Below are 21623 nucleotides of genomic sequence, written 5' to 3'. Positions count from 1 at the left end.
AAGCTGCATGGTAACCTTATTATCTTATCTGCCTAGGTACTTATCTTTACGCGAGCAATGGGCGGAGTTCTGTAAAGTTCTACAGAGCTTTGTAAATGAGCCTTGATGGCTGCATGAGTGTGACCCTGTTGATCACACACGTAAGCTTTCATCTTCGAAAAGTTGAAAACGACATCCGAATCACTAATACTGCAGGTCAGACTTTATAAATTTGATTTTCGTGTGAATTTCAAACCAGATTTCCACCAATCTCCTGCCTCTCGCACCTGTGATTAAGTAGTGCAAGATGCCCAAAGCATGTCAATGTGCCCTCTTGACATTATGCTCATCAACTACTAATGATTCCGCAACACGACATCTGTCATGAGCCTGCCTTACCCCGCCTGTCGGATAAAATCGGGGTCAAAGGAGCCGCAGGCACTCTTTGTGCATTTGAAAATGATTGATTTTACATCGCGCGAACTTGAGAGTTCTAGATAACGAATTCCCGGAGTTTTGGTAGAATTCATAGATTAGCTCCCGACTGTGTTTTTACCTTTTGTGATTCCCTCCACTATATTCCTAGTCTTCTCTACCACCACTATGAAATCCTCATCCTCAGTATCAGCCAACCTAACCATAGCGCCATGCGTCTTCCCCAATCTGACCACGACTTCAAGCTTGCCCTCCCCATCTTCACTCTTCTCCTCTTTCCCACCCACCCCATCTGAATGCCTGACCTTCTCTTCCTCGCTTCCCACCTCTCTAAAACACACAATATTCCAACCTAAATGCTCACACACTGGATCAAATCTCTCACTCCCCATTTTCAGCCAAATCATCTCTTTCCTCAATTCCTGCATCTCGCTACTCAATGTGGCTTCTGGCAACGCAAGTACCATGCTCAGATTTTCCAATCCCATGTTTTTGGCTACCCCGAAGAACAAAAAAGCGTGGGTTGAAACTTGGATATCACTGAAAGGCGGAGCGATGGATATTGCCTGATTTCGTTAGCAAAATTCATTACCCAACATACAACATGGGAGCAATACGAAACATGTCGGATCGAGAGAATACATACAGCCTGTAATAAGGGACCCCCAAAACTGTGCGCACACCAAATTATTTTCCTTCCTTCACTGTTTGTCTCAGTTCTTAACTCTCTAATGCTCTCCATTAATCCAGCACCGATGCCTTCGACGGGAGCTCGACGTGCATATCCATAACTGAGTACTCGAATCTTCACACCTGGATATGTTTCCAACATCTCAGGCAAAAGATCGCGCAACCAAAGTACTCCATTATCTCCGTTTGTCCAGGAATTGATGGGATGACCATTCTGACCGTGAATGGCTATGATGCTGGAAATGTTAGTTACTGACGATGGAAGAAAAATAGAGACACACTCAACAGTTGCATCGAGAGAATCGTGGATCATTTTCAGACCAATCGATGATGGATCTTGGGGTGTTATCGGCACGGGTTTCGATGTTGGTGGCTGTGGACCATTGTCGTTGTATTTGGAGATCTTCAATAGAAGTTTACCGAAAGCTTTCTTCATTATGGATTATTGGTATGATTTGAAGTGATTCTTTTTGATTACGATATAATTTCTTCAGAGTGGACATGTAGATCACTAACGATTGAATATATGGAATAGATCACATCGATATTTTGGACGGTTTGAATGTGTTATGGAGTGCGTTGAGGCAATGGCGTATGCTTTGATTCCCTACGGCATCCTCGAACACGCGATTATCCGATAACAATGATGTACACGAGTAATATCAGGGATGGGAGCTTGGATCATCTCTGAGCCGTACATGATGACAGTGATGTGGGTGGCGATGGTAGATGAGCCAAATTGGTGCATGGCTGTTTTGTTGGAACTAGAAAATTCGTGGAATCGAGTAACAAAACGTGTTTGACCAATAGCATTTTCGTGTACGAGTATCTATCAAGGTCATAGTTTGAAAATGTTCTACGAAGTAGAGATGTTCTGCTATTATATGGAGCCGGTCCGAAGGATCGTGGAATGGCACGAGAAACAAGTTGCCAGACTAGCCAGAGTGGAGATCAGATGTTCCACTTTACGATCATGTGACTTTGGCCAGTTTATCATCAGCTTCGCGAGTGGTTCCCATGACTGAACATGCAATGCAATGTCAGCTCTGAAGTTTGGGTACAGCATCCAAAGTTATGTTTCACAAGTCGCACAGTAATTCAGCTATCAGGAAATATCTCCGAATCCAAACTCTTCGGAGCCATCACGTGCAACAAACAGAAGAGCGGAAATACCAGCCCCTTCATCGCCCCTCGCTTCATCCAGACTTCCTTTCTTAAGACAACTCCACGGTTCACAATGCAAAAAACTTGAAGCTAAGTCCAGACGTCTAGAGAAAAACAAGAGTCAAGCGCCTACGATAGGTTATCATTTCATGAAGTGGAGTATTCAATTTAATCCAATTTTACACAATTCACCATCGGAAGTTTGATTCACCGATAGCCATTCCATCTTTGCAAACCAATTTCTTGCCTAGGTACTGGTAGCAGACCGCTATCTGATAGCACGCGGGCAATTCCTTTTCTGGAAGATTCGAAAAAGGTACCAGAAGCTAGTTCATAGTTCGACATGTCAATTGGTGCGAAGCCTTTACATTAGGAGGGATACCGCCGTTTTGAAATTAATCATAAGCTAATATAAATGTTAGTGGCCAACGCATTATTTGAGAACCACTATGCTATGGCGAAAAACGCCTCGGCGTACAAATTGCCAATTCCCATCAAGTTCAGGCGAAAATAAGTTCTCTAACAATATCACATTGAAGATCCTCGTGCTATTGAATTGCCGTATATGATCAATTGCAAGTAATTTTCACCACTCAAAATTCACTTCCTGAGTAACATTCTTTATGATTGGCTGTTAAATATTCATGCATGTTATCCGAACAACGCCTACGCTATCGCTCGACCACTCGAGCCACTCACCAGGCATTTAATGTTGCCGGGCAGCCCGTCGATCCCCGCTATTACTGACTAACCCTGAAAATATTTGAAAACCGTAACTTTAACTTCCAATTCGAGGATTCTTTTCCCCTCCAACCCAGGTCAAAGTGTGATCAAACACCCAAAGACCTGGACAATCATACCCCGCATTCTCTAGTCCTGCACGAGGGCAGTTGGAAGTTGGAAGTGGAACGACAGGCAGCATAAGAATCCTGGGGACCCCAAGTTTAGAAGATGGCTCTGTCTTCAGCATCTGACGATCTGGCTGCACAGTCGGATACCGATCACACGATGGGCAACATTCACAATCACGATCACATTGGAGACAATGAGAAACCTCTCCATTTCCCTGAAGAGGACCATCTCAAAGTCTCGTCATCAATGGAACAGATGATTAAGGATGCGAAAGCATCAACGGAAAAGGAGCATAACATGTCACTGCTTCAGGGAATCAGACTGTATCCTAAAGCTATCGGATGGTCTCTTTTGATCTCGACATGTATTGCTATGGAGGGATACGACGTGTGTTTACTGAGTAACTTTTGTAAGTTCAATAGACTCCAGGCTCCAAGATCCATGATACTGATCTTTTAGATGCATTTCCTCAATTCAATGAAAAATACGGCGAACAATTACCTGATGGCACATGGCAGGTGCCAGCTAAATGGCAAGCAGGTTTAAGTAATGTAAGTCAATAATTGCATCATCAAAGGTCGGAATTCAGTTACTCACGTGTCAAATAGGGTGCAAATGTTGGTGAAATTATTGGTCTATTTATCAATGGTTGGGTTTCTGAAAAATTTGGATACCGATACACGGTCATGACTTGTTTGAGTTTAATTATTGCGTTTACGGCAATCTTTTTCACTGCTCAAGACGTCATTGCGCTAGAAGTTGCTGAAGTTCTATGCGGTATTGTAAGTCCACCTCAACTCAATCTCGTCGGAACTTTTGTTAATATTTGAATAGCCATGGGGAGTTTTCCAAACACTCACTATCACTTATGCATCAGAAGTCTGTCCTCTTGGACTTCGTGGATACCTCACTACTTATGTTAATTTCTGTTGGGGATTGGGCCAAGTCATTGGTATTGGCGTTATCAAATCTATGTTACCACGGACTGATGAGTGGGCTTATAAAATTCCTTATAGTCTCCAATGGATGTGGCCAGTTCCACTCCTAGTTGGTATCGCCCTCGCCCCAGAATCTCCATGGTGGCTTGTTCGAAAAGGAAGGGTTGCAGAAGCTAAGAAATCACTTCTTCGATTGACCAGTCTAAACAAGGAAACAAACTTCGATGCTGACGAGACTATTGCAATGATGGTTCATACTACGGCAATTGAGGAGAAAATCACGAAAGGAGCAAGCTATATGGATTGTTTCAGGGGTGTAGACAGACGTAGAACTGAGGTGAGGTTCCCCGTGAGATGATATGGAAAGATTAGAAATTAACGTTCAACAGATTGTCTGCATGGTATGGGCGATGCAAAACCTTAGTGGAAATTCTTTTTCGGGCTACTCCACTTATTTCTTGCAACAGGCCGGACTACCTACCTCCACATCCTATGACTTTGCTCTAGGTCAATATGGTATTAACATGGCCGGCGTTTTTGGAGCCTGGTTCCTCATGAGCTTGGGAATTGGTCGAAGATCTCTCTACCTTTATGGTCTTTGTATATTGTGTAGTATGCTTTTTATTCTCGGATTCCTAGGTCTCGTCCCAGCTGCACATAAAACCGAGGCATCGCTTACTACTGGCTCTATTATGTTGGTATGGGCGTTGGCATACCAGCTTACCGTCGGCACGGTTTGCTATTCTTTGGTCTCTGAGTTGTCTACAAGAAGACTTCAAATCAAAACTGTGGTTTTGGGCAGAAATTTGTATAATATTGTGGGTATTGTCTGCAGTGTTATTACGCCATATATGCTCAATCCCGGTGCTTGGAATTGGAAAAATTATGCAGGATTCTTCTGGGTATGTTGATATAATATTTTCCCCCATTCATTTGATGATTACCGTAGGCTAATACCAAATCCTAGGGCGGGATCTGTTTTCTTTGCATCATATATACCTATTTTCGTCTTCCTGAACCTCAAGGCCGCTCATTCGCTGAACTCGATCTACTGTTTGAGAGAGGCATTAGTGCGAGAAAATTTGCAACCACTAAAGTGGATGTTTTTGATGATGATGTGAGTGTGGAGAGTACGAGTGCTGCGGTAAAGAATTACGATGAGAAGAATGCTGCTGGCGCCAGGGCGCAGGATATTGGAGCTTCTTCGTAAAATCTTGATGTAAAACTCAAGATTCAAGTGAATTAGAAAGAGATGAATGAGATTAGATGAGCGATATGACTACACGATGATGAGTGGGTGGACATTTTCAAGGAGCCTAATGACGAAACGGCAAGCGGCGAAATATGAGCGCTGCAGTGGAAAAGAAAGGAAAAATTTATTGCGTCTACTTCACAGATTGAAGAACGGATATGGCGTTAGGACTTGTAGATATAGTGATGATAATGCATGCGATTGCTGATCGATGGAAGGGAAGTAGTTGGATATGTTAAGATATTTCAATGCGATGTAGATACACATTTATTAATGCAATATACACAGTTTTTTTGCCCCTGGTCTTTTTAGTCCACTTCATTTGCGAACATTCAGGGAAATGAAATGGCAAGTTTGCATTTTCAGATTGGTGCAGCCATGGCTCACTTTCTTAATTCCAGGCACCTTCTCCAGATCCGAGAGACCACAAACAAGATTTTTTACTGGGGGATGCAGCTTTGACAGAGAGCGGGGTAGTCTGAGACCGAGGCGATGACATAGGTTGCTGCTTCTTATACGATCTGCTGACGCGGTGATGCCGAGAAGAATTATGACACAATCCATATTTTCGGGATGATAACACACTGGGATGAGACTAATGCGACGAGGACGTCAAGATGAAGAATATTAGCTGCGAATCACATCCATGCCTTTTCTCCACTTTTATTCTTCACGGGAATATCTTGTTTGAAGCAACCTTTTACAATCATATATGTTACTCTGCTCAGAATCTGCTTTCTATGAACCAAATGTGTCCCTACAAATCTGGAGTCGATGTTGAAGCAGGCACATTTGGAATCTAAATCTGCGAGAAGAAGCAGCCATGTTCGAGTGTGGGAAGTTTTTCACGGTCAATGTTATACTATGGTGATCAATTGGTCTTTTTATCACTAGCTCTTTCACTATCGTCGGGTTGGAGCATCGTCTTATTTCATCAGCAATACTTCTCAATGGTATTTTCACTATCATATCCACCAACACTCCACTACAATCATTTATAATCTCGAATTCCGTGGTCATCGTGGACGCAAATTCCATTCTAGATGTCTCCCAAATGCTCATACACTACGAGAGCAAGTCAAGCATCTTGTGGACCTTGATAAATATTTTGTAAAAGTCTTCTGCAGCCGGATCTTCAAAGAATATGGGGTTTTATATGCTATACTCCTCACCTTTCCTGCTGTGATAAGTCATTGGTTTCTAACACCAAATTCATTTTACCATAAATTTCTCCTTTCTCCAAATCAACATTTGGGTATAAATTTCCTTTGCTTTTCCAAGTTTTACTCTATCACCTTCGTACGAATCCATTTTCGAGCCAAAATGATGAGACGTCGAAAATTGTTAGGCTTATTGGGGGGAAAGGGGGTTGACTGTCTCTCTAAAGCCATAAAGATATGTGGATGGCAGTCATAATTGCAATTTTGATTTGTTTTTACTGTTTAATCTTATTGATTGCCATGTCCACGTCGTTGTCATGATAATTGTTGCCAACACTTTCAACGCTTTCCATAATGTCCACATCTAAACTCAAAACTCTTCTTACTCCTTTCCCACACTGTATATCCTACACAGTTCTCAGCTCCTGCAAAGAACCTGCTTTAAGATCCTCTTGGCAGAACTGGATATTGCAGTAACTTTCATGCATAAAATCAATGAAAGATATAGTTGCTTACCATATATTCGTGAAACTCAATTTTCTTCTTGTCTGGCATTATTCCTTCTCGTACTAATGTATACAAAGTCTCATGAAGCATATTAAATCTACTAATAGCAAGTTTCCAATTACTTCACGAACTTTGAAAATCTCATGTTGCTGCTATAAGAACCACTTATTGAGCATCTACTTTGTCCGATAAAACAACAAAATACTCTCGAAATAGAGATCAGGGGAAAGGAAAGCTTTTCCAGCTTACCATTAGAGTTGAGGTGCTTTTGAGAATAGATGCACCTTTCAAAGATCTCTCATTCCTAGATTCTACAATAAACAGTCAGAATGGCCGTACCTTACTATTTTAATCACCAACTGGTTGATCGTTGCCATCGTATATTAAACATTCGTTGTGATTATTACTGTCACCATTCCCCTTCTACTCATGTGCTCTCAAAGGCCATCTCTTGGAATCTAAATTCCCCAATATAATCATACCTTCTGACTTGACCCTCAACGCACTGCTTCAAGAAAAGCTTCATTTCCCGAGCGCTTCCTCAGTCCGGCTCCTTCCAGAATCTTGCTTCTGTACATAAGACTACAGCCGGGGAAGTAGAAATTATTTGTATAGTCTTCAGGTTCTAGAACACATTTGGAAGTTCATCATCCCTATTTCCATTCTCGACTCATACCAGTCAAGGACTGTCATTTTCCCCGAAGAGATTCTGTTTGATTCATCATATAATCATATATAAACTACCAAGTCACCATCTGCATGAACATCAGGCCCAAGACGATAGATATCTTCCGCTCTTTTCAGGCTCAACAACTGTGAAATCAAACTCAATTCGTCCGTATTAATATTGCCGTGTTCCTCGAGGTGCCGGAAACTGATACTAATGTCTAAAAGCCCGCTTCATTTTGAATCATTTTGCACCGTACCATTGTCGCTGCCGGCGTTGATACCGCAAGCTTGCTGTCACTATTCTACTTCAAGGTCCTAGTTGTATGAATTTTAAAGTACTAAATTCGACAATGTCGGCACTCAGCCCTTGACATTAATTCTACAATTTATGCAAAACTTTTGAACCGTTGCAGAGCACTTCAAGCATGTCTAGCTTTTATTTTGAAATCCCCCTAGAGCGGACCCTGATATAATTTGGAACCAGTTCCTATTATCATACACAGATGGACCCTGATAGCATGATGATTTTATACACTAAGAAACTGGATCATCAAGAAAATTTGTGCTATCTGTGAACCCTGGTAATGAGTTCATCTTTCTGAGCTCATACTGGTGTGTGACCCCATATGCTAATCAAAACCGTTACAGAATCTACTCTCATGTGCTAATCCATGCATCAATGCTCATATAGATAAATACCGTCTACCTTCCCGCTGTCATAGCCCCCAAGATTCAAAAGGGACTTGAGTCACCTAGCCCTCCAAGAGCTCTGGTATCTTGGGGTGCTGGACCGGCGGTGAACATGATTGGGTGACTTAACTTCAAATTCCAGTCTTGCATTAGAATTCGTCAGTTTGTTTTCTGTACAATTTTGAAGTAAAAACTGACAGTAGTTCCAGAATTTTATCGTCACTATCGATTCATCAGATCTCTTATCATCTTTTGAAAATTTCCTTTCCCGCAATTTTTTCGTCTGGTGTTGCTCTCATTCAAATCCTCGACTTTCCACAATTTCAGACTCCCAGATGAGCCGAGTACAATCCGTGTCGTCAACATTTCTTGCCATGATGTGTGCAACGACAAACAATCTGAAAAGACGATATCTTATATATACCCGCCTATAAAACACGTAGATTGGAGTCTTCGAGAACCCATTAATTTTCCTTTTCACTATCCTCCCTTTGAACTTCGGCGTTTCATATGCATGACACCTCACGCTAATTTGAAAATTTGATACCTTACAAACATCAACCCTGACCATTCCAATTTCAATCTATATAATACTTATTACTCACGTCTATTATCTGCAGAGATAATGGCCATACGACTATCAAGAGGACAAAGGTCAAGGACAAACAGCTCCTTGTGGTCTTCATCTCGGAGTCTGTTCAGCCAAACGCATTTTTTCCGAGTTTCTCTTCTAGTTTCCTGCCTCGTATTTTTGGTTCAAAACTCAAAGAATGTCACGGTCATAAAATATTTCTTGTTGTCATTTTGATTCCATACTAAGAATATGGGGTTTTCCTTTCCGATTTTTTTCATTCTTCTTTCTCCGTCATTTCTCATTATATCATCAAAATCGGCACTCTTCATTTTTTACGTTTTGCCTCTCCTCAGACATGCTGTTTGGAGTCTTCTCAGATTTTTCACATATTCTACTAGTTCTTGATCAATACTAGTTTCCTGTACCACTTCCTATGTATATCGCAATTTCTATACAGAATTATTGAAGATACTAACGGTCCTTTATATAACCTTCTACATTTTTTTTCATCCGCTAGATCCAAATCAAGCTAGCTCTGTATCTTCATTCCTCATCCAACTTCAAGCGGATCTTGATATTCACTCTCCGCGTGAGTTTTCTTTCCCGTGCGAAAAATCAGCATCTCTCTCCCAAGGCTCTTCTGCAAATTTGTTACATAGACCTATCTAAAAATTCTATTAAACATTAAATACGATACACTCAGACTCTGCCCCGATTAAGGGCCCGATCGCGTAATTCTAGCCTCGTATATTGTGGAATGCCTCTTTACAAGCTCTCAGAATATCCAAATCTACTTCCTTTAAAAAGGTAATGGCGCAGGAATTATATGGATTATTGCCGGGATATTCGATCATATATCTTCACTGCTATTATATCTTATTCATTTACGTATCCAATTCCCCGCTGTCTTCAACTCAAAGAACTTCCATTATCATTTTCAAATCCCATCAGCGTGAATCGGTCATTTCTTGATTCCCAGCCCGCAAAGAGTCAAAGGTACTATACAGAATATCACCAAAAGAAAGCTTAAAACTCACAGCTCTCATGAACTAACACGGACTTCTTTAGTTGATTTCGGAGAATTTCATTCCTATTCTTCAATACTAACTCATCTCTATTACCTTTATACCCCTCACCCTCTATTTACCCCGAGCATTCCAACCCATCCTTAATTCCCAGCTCAGTGAATCCATCTCATCCTCCCACCCTCTCATATTAATCAAAGTCCTCTCTACTATCCTTAAACCACCTGAACCCCCACTTCTTTGCATCAATAGAACGATGTATAAACCCACTCCACCCCAACCTCAAGTTTCAAACAAAAATTAACACAAACCCAATCGCTCCTTCGAGGGCGTGACTCTTGCTCATCAAGCTGCCTACTCAACTATTATACGTTTGAAGATTATGCTTTTTGTTTGTTTGAGAATAAATTTGAAGTCGTGAATGCGAAGTGTATGTTGTTATCGCTGATTTGTGAGTACTATCAATTACATCATTTGAGCAATCCCAAATTTCATTGTCAAATCAGATTTCTTACTGTCAATATAATTCTCATTCTCACTGTAACTATTATCTGACACTCCTCATTTCTCTCATTCTTCCTTCCCTCTCACTCCATCTCCTTTCGGTGCGATCACAAATGTCCTTCTTCAGAGACGCACTTCTGACACACAAAGTAGAGAACACCGACTCCCTGTTTGAGTATCTTTTTCGGTTCATACAGAACAGAAAACACACAGCACTTCTCTCTTATGTACCCTTATTTTGATGCCCCTTCCCTCAACCCCCCTCCTTTCACAAAAGAATTCACTCCCCCTCTGAGAATTCCATTAAACTTCTAACACGCATTAATATCCCCTGCAACTAACATAGTCCTATTCCCCCCCCCCTAAAATCCGTTTCTCCGCATCAGTACACTATATAAACCACCTCCTCACAATTCTTTACAACATCAATCATCGATGCAGCATTGTGGGAAGACATCAGGTGGCTTTGAACGAGAGCGCTGCAGTATCTGATATCTGATACATGATATAGATGATGCGGAAGCAAGATCAGATATTAGAGGATAATATGTTCAATTATTTACCTAGGTATCTATATTGAGATTCCGCATCAAAATGAATGATAGTGTAACAAGATGACAAAAGGAAACGACGAAATCAAGTCTTCACCGTCGTCAATACTATCGTCACCATCACTCCGCGCTATCATTCCCACTATTGTAACCATCGATTCGCTTTATTACTACCACTCAGAAATCTCCACTTTTACTCTGTCCCTCATCACTACCTTCGCAATCATCCCGTTCCTCTCCAACCCGCTACCATTTCCCCATCCCCATCCCCCTCCCCAAACCAACCCACATACTCACATACACCTCTTTCCAAAAGTAATCTATTCCTCCTGAGGATAATGAGATTATATTTCATATCTATACAGAACCTCTATCCTCAATGTTAGCTTGATCTATATACACCTCTCGCTTAATCTCCACTCTTGTTCTAGTGTACATTTTATTTTCGAATTTTGTTAAAAGGCATGGTTCACGCGGTGCTGATGTAGGGGGAGCTAGCCCTAATTAGTACTAGTAGAACTCTATCATAATAGAGCGCTCTCTCTACCATAGCTAGCTTTAAGACAATCAATCTAATTCAACCTCTGAATGCCCTCATGTTCCTAGCCTATGCTTCCCACCATACCCTGTAGAAAGTCATACTTGAAATAAATTTCTCTATTTCTCTATTTCTCTATTTAGATCTTGTATTATATTCAATAATCATTTCTTACTCTCTATTACCACGCCTCTCCACTCCATTTCACCCTATTCCACTCTTTATCCACACTCTCTTCTTCATCCAACAATTCATCCTAATATCCACCCCTCATCTATTCCCCATTCATCTTTCTGATCTCAATCTTACACACACCCTCTACTTTTCAATTACCCCTTCGAATTCAATCACCTATTCAATATTATATTCAAATATCCTATCCCATCCCATCCTTCCACATCCCCTCTCATCTCCTCACCCCTCTCCCTCTCCCTCTCCCTTCTCCAAATCAGCAATTACTCCATTCCAATCTCTCAATCTTTCAACAACCCCTTCCTTCCACATCTTTCAAAATCTTTCAAAATCTTTCAAAAAGCTCCAAGAAATAAAAAGATTATATACACATAGCAAGATACACTTTTAAACATACTTCTCCTCCCTATATACTTCTGCTCACCATATCCTTCTCTTCCCTCCCTTGCCATTCCGCTTCCCCTTCCCCATATATTTCTTTCTCTCTTCTCATTATTATTCGTCTCCTTCCTCTTTGCCTCTCCTCTTTCCCTTTACCATTCCATTCCCTTCCCCTTCGCCTTCTTCATTCCTCACCCTCACCCTCACCCTTATTCTCATCCTCACCCTCACCACTACTATCATACCTATACCTAGTACTTACACATTAAAAATTACTCACTCCATATAAAATCCTATCATCCTATCAACTAACAACTAACGGTCTAACATCCATCCTCCAAACATCACAATCATCCAACACCCAAACATCCAATCTCCAAACATCACAAAATCACAACCAAAAAAAGACAAATACATAAAGATATTCATTAATTCCAATTTTTCATTTTTCCACACCCACCTATTTCTATCCACGCTATTCTATCCTATCCTATCCTATCCTGTCATATCCCAACATCAAGCATCAAGACTTATAACAGTAATCCATCCCACCATCAAACCATCGCAAACCCACGCATACATACATACATACATACATACATACACCAATTGATGTCAATTCTCTCAATTCTCTCGAATCCACAATTCCTCTCTCACTCCCCTTCCTCACTACTGTACTCTATTCATATGGTAAACCATCACACCGACTTCGATGAACACCACTCACTTCTCCGCCGCAGCACCACTCTTCAAACCTCCCTTTCCTCCAAATTTGAGATCGGTTTCCAGCTCATCCCCTGGTTGATCATGTCTACTATACATCTTATATTCCACCGAATCCTTGAATTCCAACTTCCCCGATTCAACCTGTTTTCTCGTGGCTGTGAGTTTAGATTTAGGAAGACCCATTGATTCGAGGAATTTGACAGCTATTGTATTGTTAGTGAGTGTTTATTGATTTGTGATAATTGGGAGAAAAGAAGGAATCCGAAAATTTGGAGTTCACGGTGAAAAACTTACTATCAGTCCACTCAACCTCCTTTCTCTTATTACTCCATCCAAGTTCTCCAGCCATAATATCAATAACCTTTGGTGCCGCCTCCAAAGCAGCCTGTGCATTCAAGAATGCCAATCTAGTTCTTCTTGCAAGTACATCAACTGCTGTTTGAGCATATTCATGTCTAACAGCATATCTAACCTCGCCATCCACAAATGGATAAAGTGGGGAAATCTTTTCACCTCTAACTGGGAAACGTTGTTCGGTAGGTGAAGAAAGTGATGCGACAGTCCAAGCTCTATCACCGTAATTCTCAGTCAAATGCTTGGCAACATCTGTTTCTAATCCGAAATGTTGAATAAGGTTGATGAAGAGAGTTTTCGAAAATCCATGTGCACCAACCAATTTAACTTGATGAGTTTGACAAGTACCATTGAGATGAGCACCATCATCGTGAAGTTGAGTTCCGGAAACATCTGGTGCATCTCTTACTGGCTTCGTCTTAAGTCCGAATTCCGAAATGGCTTCATCAACACATTCTTCTGCCATTTGACGATAAGTTGTCCATTTACCACCTGCACAAGTCAAGAGACCTGACGGTGAGATATTGATGAGATGGTTTCTAACAAGGGATTCCGTGTTTTTCGCATTTGGATCCTTTACCAAAGGACGAATACCTGACCAAGCAGCTAGAACATCACCTCTTCTAACATTGATATCTGGTGCAAGGTATCTTCGAATTTCCGAAAGAATCCAATCGATTTCCTCTTCTGATGCAACTGGGTTATACGAGATTTTTGTAGGAGAATCTGTTGTACCAGCGATTGTGTTTCCTTGCCATGGAAGGAAGAAAATAACTCTGCCATCTGAAGTATTAGGATCAATAAGACCCATCTTTTGAGGACTGTAATAACCGGGTAGAATAACGTGAACACCCGAACTTGGTGCTACAATTTCCTTAACCGCTTCATCATCCATCTTTCTGATTGAATCGCAGAAAGGACCTGTTGCGTTGATAACACCCTTTGCTCTGATTTTGAACTCTTTTGATGTTTTTCCGTCCTTCTCATCTATTAAATCTCTGACGGTTGCACCGCAAAGTTTTCCATTGGCGTCCTTTTCTAATCCGGTGACTTCAAGATGATTTACCACGGTACCTCCATATAACGCAGCAGTCATAGCCAACGAGACATTCATTCTCGAATCGTTATGAGCACCATCGTAATAAACCAGAGCTCCGACCAAATTATCCTTCTTCAACATGGGGAAGGCATCGAGAGCCTTACTCCTCGTCAAAAAGTAACTCGTTTCGATACCCTCACTTCCAGCCAAGAAATCATACGCCTTTGTACCTGCCCAATAATAAGGTGCTTTCCACCATTTATCCAAAGGCAACATAATCGGTAACCAACTCGACAAATGTGGTGCGGTATCCAAAAAGTATTTTCGTTCCCTCAATGCCTCCTTGACCAACGCATATTGATTATAATCCAATTCCCACACTGCCTTTTCCAAATATCGCACACCTCCATGTACCAACTTTGTACTCTTGGAACTTGTGCCACTGCTGAAATCATCTCTCTCGACCACTGCCACTTTCAATCCGCGAGTTGCCGCATCGAGTGCGACGCCTGCACCTGTGGCTCCGGCTCCTATGACCAATAAATCATAAACATCGTCTTCGTTCTGCGGCACACTTATGGAACCTTGAGATCCTCCACTTCTCTTCAAATCTGCAATTTGTTCTAATCTGCTCTTGATCTTGGGGAATCTAGGAGGGATGAAATGGCCATCTGCGCCGAACGGTGGAACGACTGCGGAATCTGAACCGGGGATGTTTCGTGGTCGGTATGTGTAGTAGAGAACGCCACCACCTACTGATGTAGCTCCAATGGTATATAATAAAGGTTTTGCGAGGCGTTGACGGAACGCCATTATCAATTAATGAAATATGCGGATGGGAAATTCGTGGGGAGCTGGAGAAGAGGAGCACGAGGAGGTTTCGAGGAATGGAGGAGGAAAGGTTGGAGAAATGGGGAGTTGGAGAGAGTTGGAGAGTTATGGAGCGGCAAAGTTGTTGTGATCTCAGGCAAAGTCCAAGTGGAGATTTTAATTCGTGTTGGGTTGGTTGTGTATGATGATGATGAAAGCGCCTGGTATGCCAAACTTGCTAAATATTAATTGAATGCAGATCAGCCCGCTTTATTGATCCAACTAAGAGATTTCAATTGCTTTATGAAGTCGGGAAGGGATGTCAACCAAAAATCAAAAGGAATTATTCCAAGGTTGGTTTCAAATCTTGGTTCTTTTAGGAGGGGTGATATTGAGGTTGGATTGGGACGGGATACTTGAAATAATTATTAAATGAAAATGAAAATGAAAATGAAAATGATTGAATTCTAGAATAAAATCTGGAATGTCGAATTGTATGAATACTATGTAGTATTGAACAATTCAATGGATGATATTTGATAACAAAAGAAGAAAAGGTCAGGGAATCAATCAATTATGCACAATGAGGGGAAATACTAGATGTATATGTATATATGTATATCTATCTACCTATGTATATCAATATCAACATCAACATCAATATCTACTACGTCTTTTGGTCAAACTATCATTTTCTACCTCACCCTTCACCTTCACTCCCACCAAACCTCTCCCACCATTCAAGTGAGGAACGTGCACCCGGATGTCCATTTTTGGACAAGCGCATTTCATAAATTCTGATCTTTCTCCGTTCCGTTACACCATTCCTCCCCTGTTCCTAATCTTCCTTTCCATTCTTCTCAGGAATTCTTCCTCCAATGGAAAAAGAGTAACATTTGGCTTTGAGCTTGCATAATCGAGGTGCACATGATAGAAATATTACCGCCAACGTATTATGAGTATATGTTGAGCGAAGTTCGAGAACATGAATAACATGGATGACACGAATAGACGCGGAATAACCGGAAAAAGGGGCTTACATAGACTACCTAACTATAAAATTACTCCACCAGAAAAAGTCATTCATTCAATCAAATCAAATTTATTTAATCCGGAAAAGTCATTCCACTTCTTCGCAAACTATGGGAAATGGGAACACTTTATGAGTAAAAGCACTCCAGGACTTGGAAATTACCCCACCTTTTTCTTGTCCCATGGGACATTTTTCTCTGGGGCTGAAATGTTGTCCATGTTGATCATTTATGTTCAGTGGCTCGAGTGGTTGTTTATACTTCCTATACCGGAGTACCACCGAGTCAAATAAGCTGATATCATACAATACATACTTCCCTACTTTGGTTCCTTCCCCGTCCGATGGGATCCATGGCATTTATGATTTCGAAAGGAGTCCGAAGATCGTGACATCAAACTCAAACTCGGATTTTATATTCCTGTCAGTGTCAAACACACATGATTGCTGCAGTTCTAAGCGATCTTTAACATTTGACACATAGCTTGTTCTCGGTGCCCGTATTCGGTTTGGATATCGGTGAGTTAAACTGCTCGGGTTTCCTGAAATCATTAGCTCAGTGATGATCACCAAGTAGCCAAGATCTACATGTTTGGGGATAACAGATCACCATTTTCTAACCTACTCAGTTATTTGACCATTGTGTATATGTTCTCGAGCGCAGCGAGGTAAAGGGGGTTTGGGGGTTTACCCCCATCAATTAAAAAATCATGCATGGAATACAATGTCGCTCCGCTAGTCCTTCGAGGACCACTGCCGTGGAGGCAGACTATTTTGAAAGGGTTTCATATGTTATCCACTCGCCAATGCTATACGGGTCATATATATATAGCTGTCGAAGAACTCAGGATTCGAGGATCTGATACAAATGCCGACCTCTATGTCGCACACTCAAGAAAATTTGTTCGATTTTGAGGTTGATTTGATCCATGAGCCCACCAACAAATGAATATGCTTCTAAGCTTCATCCGAAAGTATCAGTACACGTGAGAAGGGAATCAAAAAATTGAACGATAATTTGGATTGCTGCCTATTAATAAGATTCGAATATATCGGCTATCGAAAGCAGGCAGCAAGAGCGAGAGAATGAGGCGAAGTAAAAAAAAATCACCTCCCGATCCATTCACGTGGTTTCGAAATGGAAAATTAACACACCACCTTATATAACCATATGGAATCGCCCTGTTTCAAAAACCACAAAGGAAGCGGCGGCCTTTATTTGGAGTTGACAATCCACAGCTTCATGGGAACATTTTTACCTTTTGGAAAGCCTGTAATGTAAATGACAGAGTAACGAAGTCGTATCACACCTACCGCGCATCACTCTCAGGGTCCTTTCGATATTAAATTCGACTTCGAGGCTGCAACCTTCTTTTGATGGTGGACATTACTGGCCTATGGCGCTCGATTGGGGTGAAATATTATATGGCCGCAGGAGTATTGCAAATTGCCAGACACGTAACCATCCGTCTTTATCGAGTGATACGGATCTGAAAGTCATCACTGAATGATATACCACTTGATAAGTTGTCAAGTAGGCATACTTTGGCTGTACACTAGTACAGTAGAGCCCAGTCATGCAAGAAGCCGGTTGTAGCAAACGCCATAAGAGCTTTCATGGAACCTGGAGGAATACCTCCTTCAAATCTCATGGATTCCAGATTTGTTATTATCTCGGATCTGAGCTCTAGCTGTGTATAAAAATGCCCTGCACACCATTAGCGCACACGAGTTCCGCGTTTGTTCAATGATATAATTACACGCAACAAACGCCGCTCGCAGATGAGGGTAACATTGATATCGGTAAGATGCATCGAGGAAATGAGATCTCCAGGATTGAAAGAATCCTACAGGGTTGCTCAAGCTAGCGCCGGCACTGGATTGATATTGAACTTCGGTCCCTTTAGCTTCCTTCAAATGTTTCAACCAATAAGGCAAGGATTCCCGAACCGATATATCGGATGAGATACCAACGCTTCCTGAACATTCCCGAGTCATCAAAACAAACAATTAAGCTGTGAGATTAATTTATTCCTAGGCAATCTTTGGTCGAGGCTTGGCACCAAAAGACATCCGTCATCGATGGATATCATTGATTATTTGTAGGTAAGTGATCAAGTGAGGATCAGAAGAGATGAAGAAATCCCATCAATATCAATTCCTGACAAGTCTTGTCATTTCAAGGCCTCGGAGTGTATTTCAAAGTTACATAATACTATTTGAAGTGACGGGTTAATGATTGGTCAAGAAGTCAAAGTTTAATGAACCATGGTATGATCAATGATTGAAGTGAATTTTTATCCTAGATGTCCACGAGTTCCAGAGTATGGTGGGCGATGGGTGAGATCGATGTTGAGGGTGAGGATGCGGCTCCTTCCGTTGGAAAGCAGTTTCCTGATTGGTCATTACGGAGAGGAAGAATACAAAACAGTGGTAGAAATATTATCGTCCCTTCTCGATTTGATATCGGGACGGAACATTCAAGAAAAACCAAAACTACCCGAGGATCCGAGAGTAGTTTTCGGTATCTTGACGGATGGTTGGGTGGTATTCCGTTATTGAATTGAATGCTTATCAATTCTCTCTTCACTCCCATCATATTACAATACTGTGCTGCGCGTACTTCTTCTATATCAAACCCCTTCGCGTTCGCGTTCACCTTCAACTTCAAAATATTAATTTTGGTCAAATTGATTCCAATCAATTTGAACATAGAAATAAAATCACCTTCTCCTCTCTGCTTTCTACCCCTCTTCTTCCTTCCCACTTTACAATCTCCAAACCTTCAACCGTCAAACCTTCAACTCTCAAAATTGAACCTTTTGAGTTTGAGTTCGATCTTTATTTAGATCGCCAATACAAGCACCCTGTCTAATACCTTCTTTCTCCGAATAATCCTCGAGTCATTCGAAAAGGATCACAATAGTCAAGTCTTCATCATGACAGACCATTCACAACAACAGTCCGCCATTTCCAATTCCTCCTACTATAGCACGGCAACTATGAAGCCAGTTCCTGCACCTCCATCAGTTTCCAGTGCTCCACCAGGATGGCTCTACAAACGTATCCGCATTGGTAAATATCGTCTTCCTTATTACGCGTCGCCACAAATTCAACTGGTCTTGGTCGCACTTGTATGCTTCCTCTGTGTTGGCATGTATAATGCGCTCAGTGGTCTTGGTGGTGGTGGTCAAATTTCTGCAAAGCCAGCAGATAATGCGAATTCAGCTCTCTATTCCACCTTCTCGGTCGTGGGTTTCTTCGCAGGTACCTTCGCAAATCGTCTCGGAATTAGACTCACTTTAAGTTTGGGTGGATTGGGCTATTGCGTCTATGCTTCAAGCTATCTCTGCTATAGTCATACTCAAAACACGGGCTATGTTATCTTCGCAGGTGCATTACTTGGTGTTTGCGCTGGTCTCCTCTGGACAGCACAAGGTGCCATTATGATGTCTTACCCGCCGGAAGAATCAAAAGGAAAATACATCTCATGGTTCTGGTCAATCTTCAATCTTGGAGGTGTCTTTGGTGCTTTGGTAAGTTCAATCGCGCGCATCCTTTATGAATTACGTACTAATGATTTACTGTAGATTCCTCTTGCCTTGAACATCAACGACACATCAAATCATGTTGTTAGCGACGGTACATATATCGGTTTCATCATTCTGATGTTTATTGGAGCACTCAGCGCGTTATGTCTATGTGATGCGCATAAAGTTCGACGTGCCGATGGATCTCATGTCATTCTCATGAAAAATCCAACTTGGAACACAGAAATCTGGGGACTCTGGTATACACTTAGGAATAACGTCTATGTCTTCCTCCTGTTTCCAATGTTCTTCGCCTCCAATTGGTTTTACACATATCAATTCAATGGAGTCAACGGCGCACACTTCAATACACGAACTCGAGCCCTCAACAATATCTTGTACTGGTTCGCACAAATTATTGGTGCTTTCTTATCCGGTTACGCCTTAGATATTCAAAGATTCAAGAGAACCGCCAGAGCAAGAGCTGGCTTGATTGTATTGATCGTCCTGACTGCCGCTATTTGGGGTGCAGGTTATGGTTTTCAATCTAGTGTTCCTGATCGTGATGTCACTGGTAAAATCGATTACGAAGGCAAGATCGATTGGACAAGTGAAGGTTACGCTGAAGGATTGGTGTTGTATATTGCCTATGGATTCTATGATGCTGTCTGGCAATTATCTGTCTACTGGTATGTATTATGGTTCCAAAATTGCTCCTCAAAACTAACACCTTATAGGTTCATGGGTGCACTTTCCAATTCCGGTAGAAAAACAGCAAATTTTGCTGGTTTCTATAAGGGCATCCAATCTGCTGGTGCTGCCATCGCTTGGCGCATCGACGCAATGGAGTATCCATACCTTACTCAATTCGCCATTACATGGAGTCTTCTTGCTGGTTCCCTTGTTGTCGCAGCACCTGTTATCTTCTTGAATATCAAAGAAGCTACATCAATTGATGACGATATTCTTGATACTGATCTTAACTATGCGGATATTATCCCTCAAGCTATTCTTCTTGATGAAGATAAGAATTATCATGGTGGTCACAGCAGTTCAACAGACACACGTCGTCCGTTTAATTCCACTAGGGATGATATGGAACTTCCTCACCTTCGACATGAGAAGAATTCCGAAGATATGGTTTAAATCGGTCAAAAGATCCAAGAGTAGGTTATTACAGTTAGCAAGGTCTATCCTCCCTTGGACTTGACTGGTTTATCTTTTATTTAAGATGTCAATGTTTATTTGCTAATGGAAGGATGGAGAGATTGAGGGGAAGGTTTCATTTTCGTTTATTTTTTCTCGTCACAACACTTTTTACAAACGACTGATTGTGAACGAGTACCGAGTATATGCTTGAGATAATTTTTTCGATTTCGATTTCAACGGGGACGTTTCTCGTTTTTCTGATATTTTACAACGCAACAAAACGACATACGGTTCAGCGGTTCGGAAATTTGCTTTTTTCATGTTTATGGTTGTGGTAAATGGATGTGAGATGCGAGTTCTTAAAAAAAGCAAATTGCGAATGAAGGATCAATGTTATATCAGAATCAATAGTTGAGATTTTACGATTGAAGAATGGAGTGTACGAATGGAGTGGTGGTTTTATGGCATGGCTAGGATTCAAAGCATATACTTGTGGTAATGATTCTTCGGATGAATTCAAACTTGACGTGGATACTTTATACATTTAACTTTAGAGGTACCACGGATGGATTTGATTGAAATCCATGAGTTTCGAACTTCTTTTAGATACTTGATGATTGATGCTTGTTGCTTCAAATGAGATGTTTATTAGCGCATTGGATTGTTGTAAATTGAGCAGATACTCTAGGTGATAGTGATAGTGGAGAAATAATTAATTTATGCGTGGTTCTTATTACATTGACTGTGGTGGTGATGATGGTGATGTAGGTGATGATGATGATGTGTATTGCTGTGTGAGTAGGTGCGCATGAGTGTATGGATGTATGTGGAAAATAGAGAGTGTGAACTGTGGTGATTAGATATCTGGGTTGTAAATGTATTTC

General features: G+C 41.3%; 4 protein-coding genes across 4 annotated transcripts; 2 read left to right on the top strand and 2 right to left on the bottom strand.

Annotated features, from left to right (window-relative positions):
- Nucleotides 1-512: 512 nt before the first annotated feature.
- EAE97_009332 (uncharacterized protein) lies at nucleotides 513-1540 on the bottom strand (the record flags this gene model as incomplete). Its single annotated transcript, XM_038879847.1, has 3 exons — nucleotides 513-980; nucleotides 1061-1340; nucleotides 1386-1540. 3 exons carry the CDS (start codon nucleotides 1538-1540, stop codon nucleotides 513-515), a joined length of 903 nt encoding a protein of 300 aa, XP_038729403.1.
- A 1679-nt stretch (nucleotides 1541-3219) lies between these two features.
- On the top strand, nucleotides 3220-5268 carry EAE97_009331 (uncharacterized protein; the record flags this gene model as incomplete). Its single annotated transcript, XM_038879846.1, has 6 exons — nucleotides 3220-3529; nucleotides 3580-3671; nucleotides 3729-3902; nucleotides 3955-4395; nucleotides 4448-4960; nucleotides 5026-5268. The coding sequence occupies 6 exons, from the start codon at nucleotides 3220-3222 to the stop codon at nucleotides 5266-5268; spliced, it is 1773 nt and encodes a 590-aa protein (XP_038729402.1).
- Nucleotides 5269-12824: 7556 nt separating this feature from the next.
- On the bottom strand, nucleotides 12825-15033 carry EAE97_009330 (uncharacterized protein; the record flags this gene model as incomplete). The annotated part of the gene is made up of 2 exons (XM_038879845.1): nucleotides 12825-13030; nucleotides 13122-15033. 2 exons carry the CDS (start codon nucleotides 15031-15033, stop codon nucleotides 12825-12827), a joined length of 2118 nt encoding a protein of 705 aa, XP_038729401.1.
- A 3213-nt stretch (nucleotides 15034-18246) lies between these two features.
- On the top strand, nucleotides 18247-21480 carry EAE97_009329 (uncharacterized protein). The gene is made up of 3 exons (XM_038879844.1): nucleotides 18247-19596; nucleotides 19651-20279; nucleotides 20328-21480. Exons 1-3 carry the CDS (start codon nucleotides 19000-19002, stop codon nucleotides 20734-20736), a joined length of 1635 nt encoding a protein of 544 aa, XP_038729400.1. The 5' UTR covers nucleotides 18247-18999; the 3' UTR covers nucleotides 20737-21480.
- The last annotated feature ends 143 nt before the right edge of the window (nucleotides 21481-21623 follow it).

Source organism: Botrytis byssoidea (genome assembly GCF_014898295.1).
Source record: "Botrytis byssoidea strain MUCL 94 chromosome Unknown BBYS_021, whole genome shotgun sequence".
Lineage (NCBI taxonomy): Eukaryota > Fungi > Ascomycota > Leotiomycetes > Helotiales > Sclerotiniaceae > Botrytis > Botrytis byssoidea.
This window is presented reverse-complemented; position numbering and strand designations above follow the sequence as displayed.